The 23187-nt window shown below is 39.3% G+C and overlaps 3 protein-coding genes across 3 annotated transcripts; all 3 read right to left on the minus strand.

The window, feature by feature from the left end:
- Positions 1-318: 318 nt before the first annotated feature.
- get3 (guided entry of tail-anchored proteins factor 3, ATPase) lies at positions 319-5163 on the minus strand. The gene is made up of 7 exons (XM_003453758.5): positions 4990-5163; positions 3920-4067; positions 3318-3466; positions 3072-3222; positions 2793-2900; positions 1637-1834; positions 319-1546 (listed from the first exon to the last, which is right to left on the minus strand). Exons 1-7 carry the CDS (start codon positions 5130-5132, stop codon positions 1418-1420), a joined length of 1026 nt encoding a protein of 341 aa, XP_003453806.1. The 5' UTR covers positions 5133-5163; the 3' UTR covers positions 319-1417.
- A 664-nt stretch (positions 5164-5827) lies between these two features.
- Positions 5828-7499, minus strand: LOC100695597 (noggin-2-like). The gene has a single exon (XM_005458578.3). The coding sequence runs from the start codon at positions 7205-7207 to the stop codon at positions 6356-6358; it is 852 nt and encodes a 283-aa protein (XP_005458635.1). The 5' UTR covers positions 7208-7499; the 3' UTR covers positions 5828-6355.
- A 140-nt stretch (positions 7500-7639) lies between these two features.
- LOC100695865 (target of Myb protein 1) lies at positions 7640-20808 on the minus strand. The gene is made up of 15 exons (XM_019360020.2): positions 20561-20808; positions 18037-18121; positions 16547-16625; positions 16106-16255; positions 14840-14974; positions 14604-14753; positions 14369-14485; positions 12517-12650; positions 12391-12433; positions 12152-12278; positions 10302-10368; positions 8589-8679; positions 8441-8500; positions 8301-8340; positions 7640-8214 (listed from the first exon to the last, which is right to left on the minus strand). Exons 1-15 carry the CDS (start codon positions 20631-20633, stop codon positions 8069-8071), a joined length of 1497 nt encoding a protein of 498 aa, XP_019215565.1. The 5' UTR covers positions 20634-20808; the 3' UTR covers positions 7640-8068.
- Between the last annotated feature and the right edge of the window lie 2379 nt (positions 20809-23187).

Here is a 23187-nt window from a genome sequence, read left to right on the forward strand (position 1 = left end):
GTCAGTTTGCTGGTCTGTGCACACACGAGAATTTGCTTCAGTCCACTCCAATTAAACGATTAATTCAACTGGCACGCAGATGAAAAAGAAATGACCATGAAAGACTTTCAGCTGAGGCAAGTTTGTTTTAATCAACACTGGCATTATAATTTAAAGAAAATCTATAGAAAACGGACTCAAAAACTGTGACAGAGAGGGGAAATTGAGTTTTTAACCGAGAGTGCACTATCCTGTCATTTATTTATGTTTCACTTGGAAAGCACCAATCAAGGCAGCCAGGAATCTGATATTCAATCAAAAGGGAGAGGATGCTTTAAATTTCCTTCAGCTCACCATTCATTTGTTTAACATTTGATCAAGCAACATTCAATATGTATTTTAATGAACAAAGCACTGAATAAGGCTACTAATATCTTTCAACAGTGTTCCCATATAGTTCTCAGTCAACAGGATGGACACAGATTTGACAGAAACACACTGGATGAGTTAATGAGCACTGTATAGGAACATGAACAGGGAGATCAGCAGTGTCCAACAGCTTTAGCTTCCAGCTCAAACATCACCAGTCACATCAAATAAAACTGCAACTGCCTACCTCCAAATACCAACCAAAGCAACTAGTGTCCTTTATGGATAGAAAACAATACATTTATCAGATCTAATGATCTGATAAATGGTAAAAGACACACTCTCAACTGTTTCAGTTTGTCTTGGTTGCAATAACAAGGCTGTAACTAAAGACCACACAGGCTGTCTTCCTGTTTTTTTTAGTGTTTTCTTTTTTATTTCCCTGCCACCACAACCTGAATATAGAAATCTGGATGGAAAAAGTGTGATACATGGGTTTGTTTGAATTTTTAGTTGCAAGTCAAATGGAAGAAGAGACACAGTCACCATAAATCACACAGAATAAACAAGTCATAAACATCAACCATCTGAAAGCTGTTTTCTCCTCAAACACACAGCACTGTCACTGGAAACACTTTGTTTTCACAACTGAGGCCGGACACTGCACGGGGTGTGGGGGAGGAGGGGACGATTTTTCAATTCTTCTGTCGAGAAAAAGTTAAATGCTTAAAGTAGGAACTGCCACAGTGGATATGAAGACAAGAGAAGGTGAAGTGAGAGTAAGGTGGCACGCATATGTACTGTCTTATCTCCAAAAATAATGCAGCTTCTCTATGGGTTTACTTGTGATGTTGTTGGGGGTGGGGCACCCTTCAATGCGGGCGGGTGTCTCGCTGTAACCGTACTGTGCTGAAGATACCAGGGTGAGGACTGAATGGATCATCTTGAGGCTGTTGCTGCAGGATTTGAGGCTTGCTGGGGATGGAGCTCAGAGGAGGATAACTCAGACTGCAAAGCTGTTGTCTGTAGAATGAGGGGAGAGGAGGCGGCCCTGCGAGGGGGCAGGACATCACTTGTTTGGGGGTTTGTAGGGTTCCAGAAGTTGCTTAGAGAACGTGTTGACCTTGTCGGCACCTCGAACTTCATGGGGGAGTAGAGGTAACTTGACTATGTGGAAATCCTCGTAAAGATCTTCCATCTGTGGGCAGAAGACAAACCACCAATAAAGTTGTTTGACTTTGAACTGTAAATATTGTAAATAAACTTTCCCATTTCTCCTGATTCATACCTGGTCTAAATATTTCGACTGAATTTTATGGCGGGCTTCACACATTTTACACGGCCTGTCTGCATCAGGAAAAACGAGCTGGTTGACAATGATGTTGTGCGTGTCGATGCGGCACTTAGCCAGTTCCTGAATCAGCCGCTCTGTCTCATAAAGTGACAGAAATTCAGCAATACACACACAGATGAAGGTGGTCTGCTCCTGAAGGGTGAGAGGAAGGTGCGTTACAACACACATACATAAAAACCATTAATATGACAAGATGAAGCTCAAATTTGCTCCAAATACTGAATTCGTTTTTTATATTAAATATTTTGTCTAAACAGGCTGATGAGTTCCCATCAAAGAACAAAATCAAAAGGAATAACAAAATCTAAAGCAATCAAGTAAAACAGACCAGCTACTAGGGCTCAACAGGGGTGGAGTTACAACTTCAAAAAAAATAATAAAAAGGTGAAACTGTTGTCGAAACTTCTTTTGTCCTAATGACAAAATAGTATAAAGAGGGCTTGATAAGAGGGATACATGCATGTGCAACAGGCTGCTGTGCACAGTGAGTCACTCCAAAAACTCTTTTGTATCCACACACACTATTGACACTCGAACCAGCTACAATTTCTTCTGTCATCAGATAAGACTTGTTACAGAGGGTGTGCATGTAGCTACCACAGCACCTCATTAGAACAGTATATGACTGAAGTGTAGTGTGAAAAGGCTTATTCATCATGGGTGGGTGGAGACTATAACCATTAAAGCAATTACATCTTTAATTGACAATGATGTTGCATCTGTTTCATCTGTACAATACTGCCAAAATTAGGAACTGGCTGAAGAGAAAAAAGGAAAAAAAAAAGAAAAAAAAAACCAACCAGGCATCATTATTATTTTTAGGCTAGACGACTGTAATTTTCTTTTATCAAGTTGTTCTAAAAGCTCTCTGAAAAGCTTTCAGTTGACCCCAAATGTGAGAGTACTAGAAAACACATATTTTTATATACATAATAAAATCAGAGAGGAGCACCCTCCCTTAACCTGATCTCCACCAGAGAGGGCTCTTCCTGTTAAAAGGCAGTGAATTCTCCCCTCAATCATCAAATCAATAGTAAGCTAGTACTATATAAATCTCAAAGTTGTATAAGAATATACAAATGTGACTTACAGGGTCTTTGAACTGCTCACTAACTGAGCGAATGACTGGCAGGGTTTCTTCAAGCTTTGAGGCCAGCTGGTCTGCGTTCATATCACCCAGACCAAGCATATTACACATCTAGAAACAGCAAAAGAGATGGACAGTGTGAGTGAAAACAAGAGAAGAGAGAAAGAGAAAACACTGGAGAAAGAGAAAGGCCAACAAAGTGCATATATTTAATCAGAGATCATATTTTATGTGCAGAATCCTGAAAATGGTTTGAACTGATTTGCTCATCTCAGCACCCACCTGAGAGATGAAAGGGCTAATCTGGTTCTTGATCTGCATGAGGCGGCCTAGACCTCGCTCCACTATGGTGGGAAAGTTAAGCAGTCGCAGTGTGTGGCCAGTAGGGGCAGTGTCAAAGACCACCACTGAGAAGTTCATTCCCTTCACTAATCTGAGATACAGGCAAACAACAGTGGTAAGTATAACACCCACTAACTGTCCTTAAAACTTCAGACATGCTGCAGGAAAACTCAAATACAAAACTACCTCATGACCTCTGCATAGCTCATAGCCTCATCGATGCCGGGGAAGGCGCTCATGGCTTCCTGCATCATCTTCTTGCCCATGCTGAGCATGTTGTCCTCCTCGAAGAACTCATCAGGCAGCTCTGCCACACCCAGGCTCGGGTCAATCTCCTGTATACACATGCCCAAATTCTAAGATCAGCACACTTCAAATAGATTGCAAATGTTTTTATGCCCTCCAGTGATTGAGTTTGTTACACAATGGTGCTTGTGAGACTCACATGTGGAACTGGCTAGCCTCATGACTCTGAAAAGATGGTGATCTCATGCACTAAATGTTATTTTCCAAAAACAGAATGAACAAACCCTCTGTGCTTTTTAAACTCTGTCTAAACGTTAGACTTTAATATGATGCAAGGATGAAAATGTGGATAAGAAAATCCTTGTACTGTGGATGCTTGCTCATTGTCGTTTCAGAAACTTCATCAATGTTATTAATATTATTAATAACATGCTTCTCAAAAAATATATATTTGCAAACATTTGAGTTCAATTTTTAATCTCATCAAGCAACACCTCTCACTTGTAACCTTTAATAGCTGTTAAGTGTACACATATACTCACCATTGCAAAGAGGTTGTCATAGCCCTTAACCTTAGTGGGTACCTTTGAGAACTTCTGGTCAAAAGCATCAGAGATGTTATGGGCAGGATCTGTGGAAATGATGAGCACACTCTCCCGAACAGCCGCCAGCTGGACAGCCAAACTACAGCTGTCAGAAGGACATGGAAAGAGGACAGGTTTATGTTTAAAGAGCCTGGAGCCTGTTAAGATTATTTCGTGCCCAATGTAAGCATGTAAGAAATGCTGTGCAACTGACTAACAATGCGATCCGCAACGTTTTTAATTCTTAATCGTTTATGTGCATGCATGCCGTGTAAAGCACAAAGTAAAAATCTAATTCATTTCCACTTTGTGAACATTACCTTACCCCAGTTACTTTGATGAACACAACTTTTGCATGCAATTATATTCCAAATGAAACACAGTAGATACTGTAACTTAAGTGATAGCGGATGCGACAGTGGTTAATCTATGTGCAATATTATCGTGGCTGCTCTGGTGTAATGTACATATTTGTTTGACACGTTAATTAGATTTTTGTTGGTTATCTTGTTTGAAATAAGTCCACTGCAGACAGACTAGATCCACGTTCATTTGGAATCGTATTTATTCATATTTTTTTTCTTCTTGTTATGAATAAAGATATGATAATAAGGGCTTGACAGCCTAACTCTGGAGTCTCCTTTAACTCTGGGTGAAGTAAAAGAACTGATAATATCAGCAGCGGGTTATTGATGGTGGCTTATACGGTGATTACTGAAGGTGTTGAGAAAGTCGTGAATCCATGTGTCAGCTGCTAACGTTAGCTGCTGACTGCGCTTCACAGCTACCAAACTGCCCGGCGAAAGGACTCCTTACTCAAATCTAAAACATAACAGTCACTTTTCTTTGATGCCAGCGCGTATTTAGGTAGAAATTTAACACCAGTCTAATCTCGCCGTGGGAAAAATTACCCACGCAATTCATTTTCGGACAATGATCCACGTCAACTTATGGTAACGGCTAATGCTAGCCAGCCGCTCAAACCGAGTCAGTATCCGGAGGCAATTTAGCATTTTTAATGAACTTACCTACATGTCGTTTTACCAACGCCACCCTTCCCACCCACAAATATCCATTTCAAAGATTTCTGCTCGATGATATTCTTCAGAGTTGGTTCTAACGGCTCCACATCGGGCGCATCTTCAAATTCGTCTTCCACCAAAGCTGCCATCTTGTATGTGTACAGTCAGCGACGTACAGCTCAGGAGTTACGCAAAGACGTATCCACAGTTGATGCATTCACTGCTCCTCGGAGTTTTGACCCACGCAAGGTTTCACACTGCTGCAGGGTGGGTTGTACATTTGGTAGTTTTAATACTGAAGACTACGGAAGCGTAGAGCTGCCACCCAGGCAAAAGAAAAAAAGAAGTATATCACGTTATAATGTGAAAAGTTTATTGTTCTAACAAGATACTTTTCACATTTGTACAATATACTATCATGTTTGTACAATATACTTTTGACGTTTGAACAATATAATATCACGTTATTACAATATGCATAATTATCACGTTCGTACAATATAAATATCACGTTCGTACAATATAAATATATTGTACGAACAATATAAATATATTGTACGAACGTGATATTTATGCATATTGTAATAACGTGATATTATATTGTTCAAACGTGAAAAGTATATTGTACAAACATGATAGTATATTGTACAAACATGAAAAGTATCTTGTTAGAACAATAAACTTTTCACGTTATAACGTGATATACTTCTATTTTTCTTTTGCCTGGGTGGCAGCTCTACGCTTCCGTAGAAGACACTATTAATTTTTGACAGAAGAAGACAAGGAATCACATAGGTGCTGACACTTATATTTTATTCATATTATATTCATGCGCATGTGTACGTTAGAATAGTTTGCAAGGAAGTCAGCAAGAAACAGGTTTATGTAGATTTTTATTATTTAGAATGATTAGTATGTATCTTCAATTAATACTGTCAAGTATGATCAATCAATCAAACACAACAGTGAGTTACCAAAAACACTTTAATTTTTAATATTCCCTGTAAACAAAATTGTTTGATACTGTTTGAATATGAAATTGCAAAAATAGAGCGAAAAAGAAAAATTGGAAGAAACATGCACAATCCACGAATTTCCAATAAACCTGAATGTAGCACGAACTACACTAAACTCAGCGCCTTAGAAATTGCAGTTTACTGACGTAAAATATTTACTTAAATATTTATTAAACCAGTTTGTAATAAAAATGTTGAAAGTTTAGAGCAGAGAAAATGAAAGAGCAGGTAGCGGCATTGTCTTTGTAATTAAAAGTAGCCATGTTCGATCATTTCAACTATAACACTGAAAATCAACAAAATAATAAAAAACACAGTGTGCACAGAAAAAAGCCGGTCTGCAGTGATAAAAACATTCATTTACATGAACACATGCATGCAGTCACCACAGGATAAGGCACTTGTCTCCATAAACATCTTTTCCTTGCTTCATCTGTCCCCATCTGAGCACTGCCATCAGGCTTTTCACCTCTCAATTTTCTGGAGCCATCATCTCCATCTCTGATTTCAATGCAGTGCCAAGCCAGAATCTTTATGTGTGTTGTTTGAGCTCGCACGCAGTTCATCCCACTGGGAAAGGAGCAACTTTGCCCTCCATCTGGCCCTTCACAGTCAGTCTGCCGCAGCCACCGTGGCCAGAAGGTTGGGCCCAGATCAACCCACTGGTGCTGTAATTTGCATGTTGCTGAGTGCACCAGCCATTCTCTGACTGAACTGGCAGCATCTGATGGCAGAGAACTGAGGTCCAGTTCTGCAGCCTCCTTCTCTAGTTTCTGCTGATGTTTTGCTGAAGCCTTTCTCAGTTCTGGAGACACACACAGGTTAAATTTCTCTTTGAAGGTGGTGAGGGTGGGCCGAACTCCCTGGGGGGACTCAGAAGGGCGATCTACAGACATCCAAAATGGGTCAAACGAGGATCCCAGAAGACGCAGGAGGAGAGAAGGCCGGCGATGTCTGACTTTGGGCATGTAGTGGTAGTCGTCAGCATTTGTGATGAGGGTGTATGGACGGATTGGGTGTGAGAAGGATGGAAGACTGGCTCTCAGCTGATGAAATCGTGAATCCCAGCCTGTGCCATCCTGGTCTTGAGCAACAGTCACATTTGGATGCTGATTTTGAGTTGAAATGTTGGAAATAAAGGCCAGAGATACATCCAGGAGGAAAGATAGCAAAATCCAGCAGAGACAAATGGCAAACTGCCCACACATGGTCTTCAGATCTGGACTGTAGCTCAAAGAATGAAAAATTGCTCTTTTAGCTTTTCCTTTCAGCCGTTTAGTTATGCTTTCAATTCTAGGTGCTTCCGGGACTCTGTGTACCCAACACCAGACATCCTTGGGCTCTTAAACAACAACATACTGAATTCAGTGTCTTATCACACAAGCTGCACACTATTTAGTATGGCACACTTGAGTTCCCAAGACTCTGATATTTTGACTAACTTACAATCTGAATATAAGACAACTATGGTGAAATTTGGTTTAATGCAAGATGTCACGTACCAAAATTTCCACACTTCAACATCTTTTGCAAAGTGCCAACTTTAAATGGGTTATCAATGAAATATTCATTGGATAAAGTTGGTGTGTAAATCACTGGACTAAGGAGTAAAATATTTTAAAAAGAGACCACATGAAAAATGTTCATGGGGCAAATGTCCCATTTATTCTCATCTACACAAAATCAGCATTATGGATCAAAGGCACATTTGGTGTAATATCAAGTATATTTTCTGCATTATACTAAACATCCAGTTTTCTCCCATGTTATAATATTACATATAAATACAGTCACATAAAATTGTATAAGCACATAAAGATAACAAACAGCAGAATTAACGGAGAAATACAGCATTTATGAAACAAGCTGATTGATTAGCAGTTCTGTAGTGTCAGGTTTCATCTATGTGTGTGTGTGTGTGTGTGTGTGTGTGTGTGTGTGTGTGTGCGCGTGCGTGTGTCCTTTAGAAAAAACCCGACCTGGCACACTATACGTGTGAATGTAACCATATTTCAGTTTGTGATGCTCCTGTGTTGACCTCCATCCTGTCGTCTTGCTTATTCACACACTCAGAGTGAGAAAAGATGATCATGTGAGGTATCCTGTTGCTGGCTAGATTGTGGTGGCCGTCTGGGTGTGGAAGATGGCACATTGAGAATCGTCTGGCTGCTGTAGTCTGCCGCCTTCGCCCGATCCTCCAGGAACTTATCAAACTCTGAAATGGTGACACGTATAATTTAATATTTGTGTGTGTCTGAAAATATTATCATTACTCAAAAGAAGTGACAGGACCAGACATACCTTCACTGGAAACTCCCTCGCAAACTGAAGACTGCTCTTCCTGTTTTTACGTACACAAAGAATAAAGATTAAGTCATGCTGTTATCACCCTGTTTTTACTATACATATATATATATATATATATACACGTGTTCTCTTACCACATCAGAAGATAACCATTTGTCAACATCATTCTGCATAGAGTTTTTCGCTGGTGGAATCTAAAAGAAATTAAATGACCCTGAGTTTTATTTATTTGTAATATTAAAACAGGGATATTACTCCAAACAAAAACCAGCTGCATCTTACTGCTGCTGTACACCCTCCTCCTGTGACCTGCAGCCTGGTATCAAGAGCTCCAGCCAGGCCCTCCACAGCTCCTGGATCTTCATACCTAACACTGAACACACACAACCACACACAGATCAGGCATATACAGTACATAAAAAATACACTCAGACACTTTGTTAGGTACACCTGTTCAACTGCTCGTTATTGTAAATGTCTAAATGTTTCTGGCAGAGACTGAGGTCCTTCAACATCTGCCAGAAAATGCTCAGGATTTTCTATGAGTCTGTTGTGGCCAGTGCAATCCTCTATGCTGTTCCATGCTGGGGGAGCAGGCTGAGGGTCGCAGATGCCAACAGACTCGATAAACTGATCCGTAAGGCCAGTAATGTTGTGGGGATGGAGCTGGACTCACTTAAGGTGGTGTCGGAGAGGCGGATGTTGTCCAAGATAAAGACAATGTTGGATGACACCTCCCACCCACTCCATGACATGCTGGTCAGTCACAGGAGCACGTTCAGTGAGAGACTGAGATTACCGAAAAGCACCACTGAACGACACAGGAAATCATTCCTGCCTGTGGCCATCTCCCTGTACAACTCATCCACTTAACACACTGTTTACTGCAATAGCTACACCCTTTTTGCACATGTTCTTCCTTTTTCAGCTATTTATTAATAAGTGACTTTTATGTATATATATGTATGTATATATTGTGCTATTCTTACTTAGTGTATTGTCTGTCTTTGTTACTGTTTGTTTATACTGGAGCACTGTAACCAAAAATAATTTCTCCTAGGGATCAATAAAGTATTCTGATTCTGATTCTGATTAATCAGCCAATCACATAGCAGCAACCCAGTGCATTTACGCGTGTAGACAAGTGGGCTGAAGTTCAAACCGAGCATCAGAACGGTGGAGAAAGGGGACTTAAGTGACTTTAAACAATGCATGGCTGCTGGTACCAGATGGGCTCCTCTGAGTCAGGGGTTTCAAACTCGCGGCCCAGGGGCCGCTTGTGGCCCATGTCACCCCTGCTTGCGGCCTTAACTCGGTTTCCCTGAGTCTTTTCCCGTTTTGTAGTTGTGTGTCTTATTTTGAAAGAAATATATACATGTTACCATAGCGACCAGAGAGCATTAAGGGGCAGAGAGGAGGATGTTACTCTCAGTCTTGTTGGCGCATTTCAGGAGGACGCTGCTAATACAGTTACACAATTACACAGCGAATTCGCGTTTATTATTATATTTACAAAATACCACAGTTTTTGTCTTGGTCGTATCATTTTATTTTGTTGTATTTATCCGCGACACCTTAAAGGCCGGTCCGTGAAGATATTGTTTGACATTAAACCGGTCCATTGTGCAAAAAGGGTTGGGGACTGCTGCTATAAATCATTTACTAGTTGTTAAATATAAATGGTGACAAGGTCTGCTGGATTTCCTTATTGGAAAGGTCTTTGTTAAAGGCTCTGTGTTTCTAATAAATTGTATTTGCTTACAGTATGTCCAAAACTCAAAACTTAGCTTAAGGTTAAGAATTAAAAACAGCTCTGATAGGAAGATTGTAATTGTCAGGGCCTTAAAGTATTGTTTTGATAAGTATAATTGTGATGATCATAATCTAGAACATTAATAAATCTACTTGTTATTAGTGGCATGCAGATCCCTAACATAGAAAATGGAGAGGGGGTGATGACATTATTTATATCCATCATAAGTAAGTAACACTCACCTTTTCCTCTGGTCAGCCAGAGAGCTGCCTCTGGTTTGGGCAAACATGTCAAATTCCTCCTCTTCATCTGCAATGCAGAAGTCATCATTTTATTTACTTTGTTATCTAATTGCTGTTAATTAAACTTGTGGTATAACTTTAGAGAAAAAAAAATTTGTATTAAATTTGACCATGTTTTCATAAACATATATTTAAAATGTTAAGCAGTAGTAGCATACAGTTGCAGCAGTTACAGAGGAGAAGTTCCTATAACCACTGTTGTTGCCCTTCATCACATGAGGTGACACTGGTCAACATGGAGCTTATGCATTTTTAAACATTCCCTGCCCATGTGACGTTCAGCCACAGTATCCTGTTTTTATCATAAGACAAAGGCTACGGCTGAATAATCAATGTTGCTCAAGGAGCACAATTACCCAGAGGTTTCTACAGAGCTACAATAAAAAGATCTGCTCGGATACTGTAAACACTAAAAAAGGTGATTCAGCACTTCCTGTATTACTTCTATTTGATGTTTTCTTTATGAAAGGAAAGCAGAAAAAGCCATCCAAATATTCTTTCAGCGACACACCAAGTTCCCCAAAACAATCAATATAACTGAATACTGCAGCAGATTATCATGTAAGTGTTAATTGTTAGGATGTTTATCATTTCATATCATAACCTGATGATATGCTATGAAACTTCACCAACAGGCTATGTTTAACCCACAGGAAGTACGAGCATCACGCCGCTGCAGTAAGATCTGCTTCTTATGAAGTTAACGCCTTGCCTAAGGAACACAGATTTATATACACTATTTAAAAGGAAGCTCTTTGAAGGAGCTACCTCAACAAGACAAGACTCTACTGTACATCTGCATCTAAAGAATAAAGGTCACTTTTTCAAAGATGCCAATGTTTACATTTGGACCAAGAAGACACATGGTTTGAAAGAGGAGCAAAGGACGCCATCTATGTCCACTGTGAACGAGCATGGGGTGGTTTGGACACCTCTCATTTCATGACTTCATTGTAAGTGGGTGACAGTTGGACACCAACTGTCACCCACTTACAATGAAGTCATGAAATCCCTTCCCAGATGGCTCAACTTCCACGCACGTCTTGTGTCAGGTGACGTCAATAAACCACATGATAGGGTAAGGCAATGTCTCACAATGGTTTCACCCGAAACCTCCAGTGATAATGACCCACGCCTTTTTTCACACCTTGGTTCATGTGATAATCTACATGATTGATAGTGGGTTAACAACCCTCCCACGGGACAACCCCAACTAGGATATCAATACCTGGGACTCTCCACCTTTTGGTTTTATTACTGAAGAAGCGTCTTGGATGAGAGGTACAGTTTTTTAAAAAGTCCAGTTGCTTTTGTTCCAAGCTCCTGGGAATGCCATGACCTGGATGTCTAAGAAACTACACAGACAAATGTCCATTGCTGTATTTCTAGTCTTTAGATTCATTATTAATTAAACTGACTTGAGTCACAGGAAGCCTCAGTAAAACAAGGGTTATACTGGAATATCTCTCCAGCAGAAAGAGAAGTGATATATGAACAAGATCAGCAACTAGTGTGAAAACCATTTGATTTCACTTTACACTCAATTTACTCCCTTTTCTTTAAAATTTGAACTTAGTATCAAAGTAAAGTATCCAAAATGGCCTTTTTTGTAGTCTAAATTCTAGGAATTGTAGTTTCACTATGGCAGAAGCACCTAAATGTGTGAATGTAGTCAGATTTTCTGAGTATCATAGTTCCCATTTTCTAAGTGGTTGTTTTCCCATAAGGAAAAGACAGTGTTTTTTGAACTGAACCGGAAAGAAGCTCAAAGTTACTCAAAGTTTACTGACTGTGATTGGCTGATTGCAGCTGACTGGTACTGGTGCTGGCGTCTGGTTGGCTGGTTGTTGAAATGACAGCTGGTTGTCTGACAGTGGAAGGCTCAGAACTGAGGTTGATAAGGTTTGTTGAAGAGCTCTGAAAAGTGGGAGAGAGCTTATACTCATTGCTTAAATGACAGTTTACTATTTTCAGACACACGGTGCAGCACACGTCATGTTAAAGAAAATTAAACAAGAGGATCTTTTACCTGTTGTGTATTAGCAACCTGTGCCTTGTTCAATCTGTCAAACCTAAAACACAATTACAGCACACTGTTGAGCACACTGTGGTTGCATCTCATCACTGCCTTATAAATAAAATCTGAAACATGCACCTCTCATAGCGAATGAAGGCGTTGTTGAGGTCATCATTGACCACGAGCAGCTCTTCAATAAATCCTTCATCCAGCAGTTGAGGAATTAGCTCCACCACCCGAGTCTGCATGCTCTTACAGACAGAGAACAGCTGCTGCTTGGACAGAGGAGGAAAGAAAAATCAAATTATTTTGTCCCCAAATGACGGAGTGATTTTAAATAGATAATTTTCAGTCATTGGTATTATTCTGCTACATCAAAAATTACTTTCATATTTTGTTTTCATCCTGATTTTAATCCTTTGACAATAACATGAGTCATGCTCTAAACTTAGATAACACTAAAGGCAACAGTTTTACAGGCGGCATGAGACATCAAAGCAAACGTGCACTTCAGTAAAAACAAAATAATAAAGCTAAACATGAATTTAGATTCAGACTGGTGACATTAATGGATGGAAAACAATCACTCTAAAACCTGAAACACCTCTGAAACCTTTCAGTCAGTGTTGTTAATCTAATGTGGTCTCGTCACAACAGGAACTAAACTATGTGAAATAATATACAAAAATCTACATTAACTTGGTACAACAGCCAATATGTCCTTAAACTTTATTTGCTATGGCTTAACATTTTATGTTTGTCTTTTTTCACAAATAATGTCTTACAGTGGACAGGACTGATTGAAATGTGGATACTGTTACCTGTGACCTAAAAGTAAATGTAGGAAAGGGGCATAAAAGTAGGGAGCTCCAACACCTCCCTGGCCACTCAACACACACTTGACTGCCTCTTGGAGGAACACCCAGTTCATCATCACTATAATCTTTTGAGTAGTCCAAATGCCTTTCAGCAATTACCAATGTCACCAGAGTCTATAGTGCTGGGGATGATGATGCCCAGGTCCTTGCCTTTGTCCCCCACACGTTTCAAAATGCACCCAACCGCAAAGCCAATCTCTGTGGGCCCATTTGGACTGTGAATGTCTGGGCCCCATGGGTTAAGGCTAGGCCACTGGACACTCAGCAGTGAGCTTCCCATCCAATTTGGCTGAAGGAGCGGCCAAAGTGATAGCTCAGTAGGTAGAGTGGTGGCCCCATAATCGGAAGGTTGGGGGTTTGGATCCCCTGAACAGCTAACCTGAGGTACCCCTGAGCAAGGTACTGTCCCTACACACTGCTCCCCGGGCGCTAGATTGGTGGCTGCCCACTGCTTCACTGAGTGAATGGGTTAAATGCAGAGAGGACTTTCCCCACGGGAATCAATAAAGTATACATTATTATCATTACTTTATTAAAGTGGCGTAGCTCAGATGTGTCCAAGTTATGCTCCTAGGATCACAGTAGCAAAGAAACCCCTCAACCACATTAAGGTGACAATTCTTTGTGTCAAAAAGGAGTTGTGTGGTTCAGGCATATGATGAGGATGCTTCCTGGACACTCCCCTTTAGAGGTTTTTCAGTCTCACCCAGGTGGAGAGATACCCCAGTGCAGACTGAGAACGTATCCCTAGGAGGGACTAGAAAATGTTACTAAGGAACAGGATATTCTGCAATTTCCTTCTAGCTTGCTGACACTGCAATTTGACTTTGGATAAGTGGCTGAAAATAAATGGATGGGTGAAATACCACAAACGTACAACAATAGAATATTGTATGGAAACTATATGGTTTCTCCCACAAAACGCTACGTCCAGATGAACAGATTCAACTTTTGGAGATTTACTTTCCTGGATGATTGAGAATGCATCAAGACGATATATGGTGCATTGATTTTAGAATACAGTTTAGGTCCTTAAACTCACAACGGGAAATACACTATATTCACAGTCCACAGCTCCTAAAGGCATTTCTGACACACACATACACACAGACCTGTAGCAGCTGTGTATCATCTGGCTGGCTCTGTCCAGGGATTAGCTCATTTAGCATTTCAGACATCACTTTGAGATTTCCTCTCACCAGATCAAGCTCACTTCGCAGCTTCTGCTCCTGGAGTAGAGAAAAATACAAAAAGCAGTCAAACACTGCTAGAAAGGCCACAGTGATGCACTGATGTTACATGAAAATAAGATAAGCCACAAAGAGAGGTGTTTTTGGTCAGTGGAACCTGTTCTGCAGAAAGTGAGACTGGTCCTTCACTGGGCTGAAATGAAGGTGATGTATTCTGAATGGAAATACTTGAAGCAGCTTCCAGTTGTGACTCATTCGTAGGAGCAGTGACAGAGGGGATCTCAGCGGTTCCATTTTCTGGGGTGCTCTGCAAGATTTGTCAGAGAGGTACGGTACAATAAATATCTAAACATTCAAGTGGTGTTTTGTTTTTTCACTGGAAGATAGTCTCACCCTATTTGGAGTGTGGATGGGGGACAGAGCATCCAGGTCTGTCATGGGGAACTCCAGACCTCGTCTTCTTAGGTCATCATATACATGTACCACCCCCGACAGGGAGGAAGAGCTTCGAAATGCATCAGCCCATGACTGAAGATGAAAAAAAGCATGTAACAGATTGTAAAGAGATGACTGACCCCTAAATCTGCATCCAGTGACACATAGAACAACACATAAAAAGCAACATGCAGAGAACAGAAGTGTACTGTCCTACAGCATTTCTAAGCCTGAGACTATGTTAATGTTAGCGCTCTTTGTTTATGATTACCCACAAGGACTCCGACCATGTAGCAGGGGAATATACATTACAATGCAGATACTTAGATTTTGAGCATTAAAGATAATACTGTTGCACATTTCCATAGACCTAACAGAGTCTGTGAGACTGATTCCAGCCTCACAATGTAAATATTTAGACCTCTTTAAGTTAACTTGAAGTCAGTGTAAGCAATTTTAAGAGGTCCCTTCTACAAAAAGCGATTGTGTTAGGTAGTCTAATTTGAATTGACTAATAAAAAAAACAGTGGCAATTGATTTGTTATACAAATCATCTTAAGCTAAAGCTCTAGTGCCAGGATGTCAAACTCATTTTACATCGAGGACCACATACAGCCCATTTGATCTTGAGTGGGCCAGACAAGTGAAATTCAATTTTCTGTCAGTGTAAAGATATTTAACTGCACATTTAATCCCTGAGATATCTTAATATAAGCTAAAGAAATGCTATTTCAACAATGCATCTCAGTTTTTTTACATGATAAATGTCTAAAATTACAGAAAAAAAACCTGGTAGCTCTCTGCCCCATATTTATAAAACATAAAGATTTTGTTGACTGATGAAAATGCAACAACATTTTGGTCATTTAATTACTTATTTCACCTCTGTAATATCCTTGATATTTATAATTGAGCGATTTGTATATATTCGTGCTATTCCTTAAATTTTTAAACTTTGCAATATATTGTATTATTTAATTAGTTCAGTCTGTTGGGATTATTAAAGTATCCAGATTCTGATTAAATACTTGGGTGTAGTATAAGTGGCTGTGGGGGTGGTGGGGCTGTAAAGCTTCAAAAAAGTCAAAAAATTGATGCCCTCCTTTATATTTTCCAAAGCCGTCCACCGGGCCGGATTGGAGTCTTTGCTGGGCCAATTCTGCCCCCAGGCTGTAGGGTTTGACACCACTACTCTAGTGCATTAACACTCAGTCACGTACATACCTGTATGAGGCTGAGGATCCTGTCATGGAGGATAGTGGGCGGGTTATTTTTGGGCAGAATAGAACGAACCAAAACCCCTTCAACAAACTCCTGTGAGGCAACCAAAACGTGGAAACGATGGCCACAGTTCTTCACACACGCCTCCAGAACCTATATGAGAGGGAAAAAAATCAACACAACACGTAACATATAAAAAAATGTGATTTTAGCTGCAAAATGAAAGTCTCTCCCTCTCTCTAGCATGACATCAATGGGTTAACTAAGACCCGAGTTAACTGAGCTACTTGCACAAGTAAACAGAAATCATCTCCTCTTGGATAACAGCCAACCAGGACAAAGATCATTTCGACCTTCAAAATATTCCTCTCACATCTGACAGGCCATGACAGAACAAATAACACAAAAAGAAAAACATACAATCTTTGACAGACAATTACTCACAGTGAGAGCCAACATAATCTCTCTGAAGTTCTTGTTTCCTACTATTCTCTTCTTAATGGCTTTAACTGCATCTCTCGGCCTGGGGGAAAAGCATCACATGATGTTTGTTTACTTATCCATACTAAAGTTTAAAAATTAAAATATGCAACATAAGTCATTAACAAAAGACTGTAGATTATTAAATTAAAAAGGGGTTTTCTCTGGCAGAACTACACATAATAACTTATTTTGTAATGGAGAATTTAGAGACTTTGTTTTGCTGCTTTAACCTGTTTTTTCTACTCGAGTGCAAAGAAAATGCACATGCTAGTGTTTACTTCTCCACAGTTTATCTAGTGGACATAACTATATATATAGTTATTTATAGGGGACAAATAATTATATATATGAAATAAGTACATGTTTGAAAATTATTTGCATATTAACGTATAATTTCACAGTTTCATGGTCATATCTGTTAGCTAATTTTTTAATCTGTAAACTGTAAATCTTCAGTTCAGTCGCACTTACATTCATTGAAGTTTGTACTTCCATAGACATGGTGAAAATTGATTTTTCTCTGACTATCTGCTACCACAAGTATTTATGCAGTGATAAAAACCTTTAACACTGACAACATAAAATGTTAAAATCGTTCCTCCTTTAAAATCTCACAAAAGCTTTAAAACATGTATGTTAGGCTCATTGTTGTTTTGGGTGTGCCCCGCCTCATGCCACATGACAGCTGGGATGAGCTCAACAATACCCCATTAGCCTTTTACAGCCGAGGGGTAGAAAATAGCAAAACAAAAAATATAACTGTCTTAACTGGGACAGGTAACCTAAATTTTTAACCCTATTCACCTGCTCTGTCTCTTCTGAATTAATTACTTTCAATTCAGTTTCATTAATTTTATTTATTTGGCCCAAATTTTCAAAAGCAGTCTTCTTAAGGTGTTTGATATTGGAAGGTAAAGAGCCTATAATACAACAATCAAACTATCCACTGTGAGCGTGTACCTCATGACAGTGGGGAGGAAAAAGTCCCTTATAACAGGAAACCTTCAGAAAAACATGTGTCAAGAGAGGCTTTCTCAGCAGAATACAAAGTGCGTAATTAACTAGAAGACAGTGTTAGACATAAGTAGGTCAATGGTGACAACTAGCACCGAAAGTAGCAACAAACCCGTAAAGGAAGTGACCCAGTAATGCAAAAGCAAAACATGGAAACATGCTTACATAACTTGCCTTAGCTATTTATCTCTTGAAGTCATTAAAAAAACAAATTTAAACTTTTTATTAGTTTGTGTCATTTATTATTACTAATACTATTATTAACAAAGCTAAAATTTTATATAATGAGCATGTGTAATAACAAGTTTGACTTCGATGTGACTTGTGCACAGAAAACAAGAAATAAGGAATTAATAGAACAACTGTTGTCTCTTCCTGCCTGTGTGCTTCACTGACAGACCAAAAACACCCCAACATAACAACAACATCATCCCTACCCTTCGTCTGTCTCATTGATGATGTCACAGATCTCCATGTTGAGCCCCCAGTCTTCTGACTCTAGCGATCCATTGGTCGCTTGCTCTGTCAACAGGAAGGGAATGAGATTAAACTAAATTTAATATGATAATACTGAAATTCAAATATCTGAAAATGACAGTAAACAGAGGACTTCCCCCTTCTTTCATGACATCGACATAACACAACACATTTAAGGGTTCAATATTTCTGTTTCACAGACCAGACTTGAAGGTCTACTTATCATAATGCAAAAGACAAAAATTTGAACTGGTAGTCTATATTTGTAAAAGAAAGGTCACCATTTGATCATTTCATACTCTACTTTCATAAGGAAGCTTTTTTTTCAATTATTATCGGGGACAATGGGAAACAGTTTACACATTTGCACAACGTAGTGTTCATTATGCTAGGAATTAAATAGCAACAGCACAGATTAAACCAGGGTTAACTGATTTTTAAGGCCTGTTTTGGGAAATATACAGTATACTCGATATCATTTAAGCAGACAAATACCTTATTAACACATTTATTAATACTTTATAAATACACATGCTAAATATACCTCTGTGCCTACCAGCTCATTACCAAGTGTGTGTCTGTCTGCTGTTTAGTACTGACCAGGTCAAGTCGGTTTTAGAGCTTTTAGCAGAAAAAAAGGCAAAAAGGTGAAGATGTGACAGATAAAATCCTACATGAGACACTATGTGCATGCCACACACACATCCCATTCACTGTTTACATAAAATTACTGATTAGTGCCATTTTATTAAGGACAGTAATAGTAGTAACAGTAATAGTAACAGAAGCTGCAAAAATAGGAAATTCATGAGACTACTAAAAAAAACCACAGCTAAAATTAACAGCTGCACAGAGATATGAGAACTTTTTGTCTGTTTTAAAAATAACCGCTGACAGCTTATTTAGTTATACTTCTCTAACTAACGCTTTGCCTTCTCAAGCCGTAAACCAAGACAACACTGGTGAGAACCTCAAAATATGTAACTTCTTTCAGATAACAATCCTCAGTGTAATGTTGCCTGACTAGACTTCATTAATGTAGTTGAGCTGCACATGATTCTTAAAAATCAGACATGCACGACAGTCAGTTTTACAACACGGGCAGGAGTCTTGCCAAAACACGTATCCGCCCATCCAGATACCCATTACAAGCTAGCTAAACATCAGGGTTTATAATTAAAATAAATTAATTTAACTCTAAGGTAAACAGCTCCCACATGCATATTAAAGCTGTTTAACCACAAGACACAAAAGTAGCCTGAAAAAAAGACATTACATCCACTGATGAGGATGGTGCAAAGACGAGAGAGCTGTGCGTTTGTTCGTGTGTTGACTAAGCAGGTGCAGCTTTATATATGAAAAGTGAAGAATAGTTCTTACAAAGCAATACACACTGTCTGACAGACTGACCACTTTAAATTCCAGGGTAAGTTAAAAAATGATGTGTTTTCTTTAAAATAATTTTTCCTATAAATTGACAGAAAAATGAAAATATTGGTCATATTCTTTTACCAAAAGGTCCCACTCTTTTTAACCCAACAAAAAACTTAAAATACAATAACACTGTCTTGATAAACGTTTCAGTAACTCATTATTTGTAGCATTGGGCTGATTAGAAAGGTTTCCCCTAAAATCCTGCATCCTCCAAACTATTTTGCAATCAAAGCCTGCTTTTTTTCCCCACTCCACCCTACACGGGCTCTTCATAAGTCTCTAAATCTCCTTTAATTCCTTTCCAACACTCCCCACACTTCTCAATCCCATTTACTCCATTTCCCTCCTCACCCCCTCCCACTCTCTTTCCCCAGCTCCCTCCACTTCATGTGACTGTCAGCTGATTCTGCTCTCATTTGCCTCAGAACTAGCTGACATTTATATGTGAGAAAGTGAGTGGATGAGATAAGAGGAAGGAAGGCATGAGGTGGGTGTGTGACATTTTCTTAATACCGATGACTGTCCTGATGTTACACATCTTTCCAGGCATCTGCACTTGCAGTGGATTGTGGGAGCTTTTAGTGGCTGGATAAAATTTTAAAAAGAACCTATCCCGGTGCCATTACGAGGAAATGGCAGATGCTTCATAAGATGTGTGACGGCACACACTTGTTGACACTTACGCATAAAGTGTGAAACTGTAACACATCAGTGATTAAGGAAGTGAGAGGCAACACCATGCGGCTTCCGGATTCGCCAAATGAATTGCCACTCAATTTATATCGACCAATCACGTGGAAGAATCAAGGGAATTAATCCCGCCTCTCCTGCGTCATTGGCTGTAAAAACTATCTTATTTTTCCTGACAAATTTGGAGTTGATTAATAAATAAAATAAAATACGAAAGCCGGAAGTAAACGGCTTTGTCGCAATTGTCACGTGTTAACAGAGTTTCAAAAGCAAAACGCAAAACATTGAAAATATACAAATGGGAGCAAACTGAACCGACTTGAACACAACTCTGAGCGGTTTTAAAAAGCAGCTGCTTACCGATTCTCTGTCCGACCGGCGTTGAAAACGGGTTTCCTATGAGAAACTCAATTTTCTCCCCGAGTGAAAACATCCTCGAAAATTACAAGCGTCCGCTACTGAAGTGAATCAGTTTGCTTGTTGTGTGTCTTGTTGTGTTTGCTTTTGCTTTCAGTGTCAGCCGCTGGCTCTGAGGCGCACTCGCTCGTGGGGTCACGTGAAAACGCACGCAGCCAGGAAACAGCATCAGCGTACAGTCCAACGCTGAAGCTTCTTCACACCTCCAACACTTTCCTAGGTGGGGAAAAAGTGTAGACTTTAATCATTTAAGTAGAAGTTCAGATATTCGCCTTAAAAATACTCTGGTGAAAGATGGTCAAAGTACCGATTACTCAAAAAGTTCAGGCTCTGACATTTCTATCAGCTATTTTTGTTCAGTGGTAACTGAACGTCATGCTGTATTAGTATATAATTTAAAAAAAAAAAAAAAATTCCCCGCTCGCCCATGCGGGCGGTCAATTCTTCAAGCTCGGGTCCTCTACCAGAGGCCTGGGAGGCTGAGGGTCCTGCGCAGTATCTTAGCTGTTCCTAGGACTGCGCTCTTCTGGACAGAGATCTCCGATGTTGTTCCCGGGATCTGCTGGAGGAGTCACTGCACCTAGTGCTCCGATTACCACCTAGTGTGGTTACTGGAGTGGACTACTGGAACAAGAAGGCATCGGTATATATATATATATATGTGTGTGTGTGTGTGTGTGTGTGTGTGTGTGTGTGTGTATGATTTCACCCACATTTAAGTGGAAAAACGAGCACAGTGGGATTCAGCAGGTAGGAGAACCTTAAAATTGGTTGTAAGCGTGTAGAAAAGTATCCAAACTAATAATCATTTCTTTTTTGAGCTCCAGCAGATTTTCTTTGTGTAGTGGCTGTGGTCAGCTGACATGTGCTGGTGCTGCTCTGAGGTTTCCGGCCCTTTGTGGATTTACACAGCTGATTTCAACAAGATGTAACCCAATATTTCACAAGCTATCTTGGCTGATTTCCATTCCCTTATTATATTATATTGTTTATATTGTCAACTTAAATTCAAAATTATTTCTGCTACAACTAATGTAACCTAATATTAACCATTCACAGTTATTTACTGTTTATTTACCACAGTACAGCAAACTAATCTGTTTATTCTGAACTAAACTGCAGAGTATTTTCATGCAACCTTTAAATACTTAAGTTAGTATACCTTAGTTACTTACAGTTTGTTTAACAATGTGAACAAAAATAACAGATATGATATATATCTAATATAACATACACATCCAATACCTGATTAAAAATAAGGACATTACATGTAAGCTTTAAATTTCCAGTTTATCAAATGCCAGTGGGCAGACATTACCTTTAACTATAGCTGCTCTTCTTCCTCTCCGATCCTGTATTTCTTACATCTTTCCCCTTCTCTGAGTTACCTTATCTCTCATTCTGGGAAATACAACAGCTGTACATTTAGAAATCAGACACAGTGTGTCACAAACTCCATAAAAATGTTTGTGTGATATTTGCTGACGTTTGTTGAGCTGGTAGAAATGCAGAAATCAGGTTTTCAGTGATGAGAAATGAAAACTTCACTCAGATGTTTTAAATCTGAAGTAAGGAGCCTGTTTTGAAAATGTAAGCCATAGAAAGCACCGACCTTTGTGTTAAAATGTAGGAAGTAAAAGTAATAATTTGTCAGAAAAATAAATACTCAAGTAAAGTCAGATACCTGTCAATTCTGCTTAAGTACAGTAAGTACTTAAGTGTCATTTCACTGAGCACAAATGTCTTGAGAAATGTCAAAGGAGAATGGTCAGGCTTCTTCGAGATGATAGGATGGCAAGCATGACTCCATCCTGCCTTGGTGGTTTAATGATATAGGCAATAGTTTCTTGGCCCCTGATACCAACAGAGCAGTGTTTAAACACAGTGTTTAAACACTACCTACAACCTATTTAATGTTTAAGCTACATCTAATACAGCTTACCCTCAAAAGAGTTCAATTTAGCCAACAGGAAGGGTTTGCACATTGCAAAAGTTGCAAAGAAAGCACGTGTGCATTTTACGCTTTCCCTGTATTTTTCCATAGAGAGCTTTGTGCTGCAGGTGCAATTTAATCCAAGCCCGATGTCTGAATCGTCGATTTACAGCTTTCTCATTAACAAACATCACAGCCATGGTCAGTTATCCTACACCAAAGTCCAATGAGCCTGTTGACAGGTTTCTCTGATTTAATACAGTAATGTGTCTTTGTAATTACATCGGCTGAATGTGGAAAAACTGAGAAGATTCAGACTGCACTCGTTTTCTCAAACCTCAGACTGACTTTAATCTTTTTTTTTTAAATAGAATATTAATTGAAGGTGAATATCTTAAGAACATACTAAAACTTATTTACACCACACACAAAAAAACTTAAAAGGGGGGTTGGGGTTGAGGGGGAAACTGGTTTGTGCTATTTAAGCTACCTTGACATGCAGATCTTTGCACTGTCTGCATACAGAAACTGTTTGTCCTATATGCTTAAAAATCAAGTTGCTAGTAGACATAGACTAAAGACCATATTTCTAAGTGTCATGATCATAATAATAATTTGGTTGCTTCCATCTTTTCTC

Source organism: Oreochromis niloticus, linkage group LG6, assembly GCF_001858045.2.
Source record: "Oreochromis niloticus isolate F11D_XX linkage group LG6, O_niloticus_UMD_NMBU, whole genome shotgun sequence".
NCBI classification, from domain to species: Eukaryota; Metazoa; Chordata; class Actinopteri; order Cichliformes; family Cichlidae; genus Oreochromis; species Oreochromis niloticus.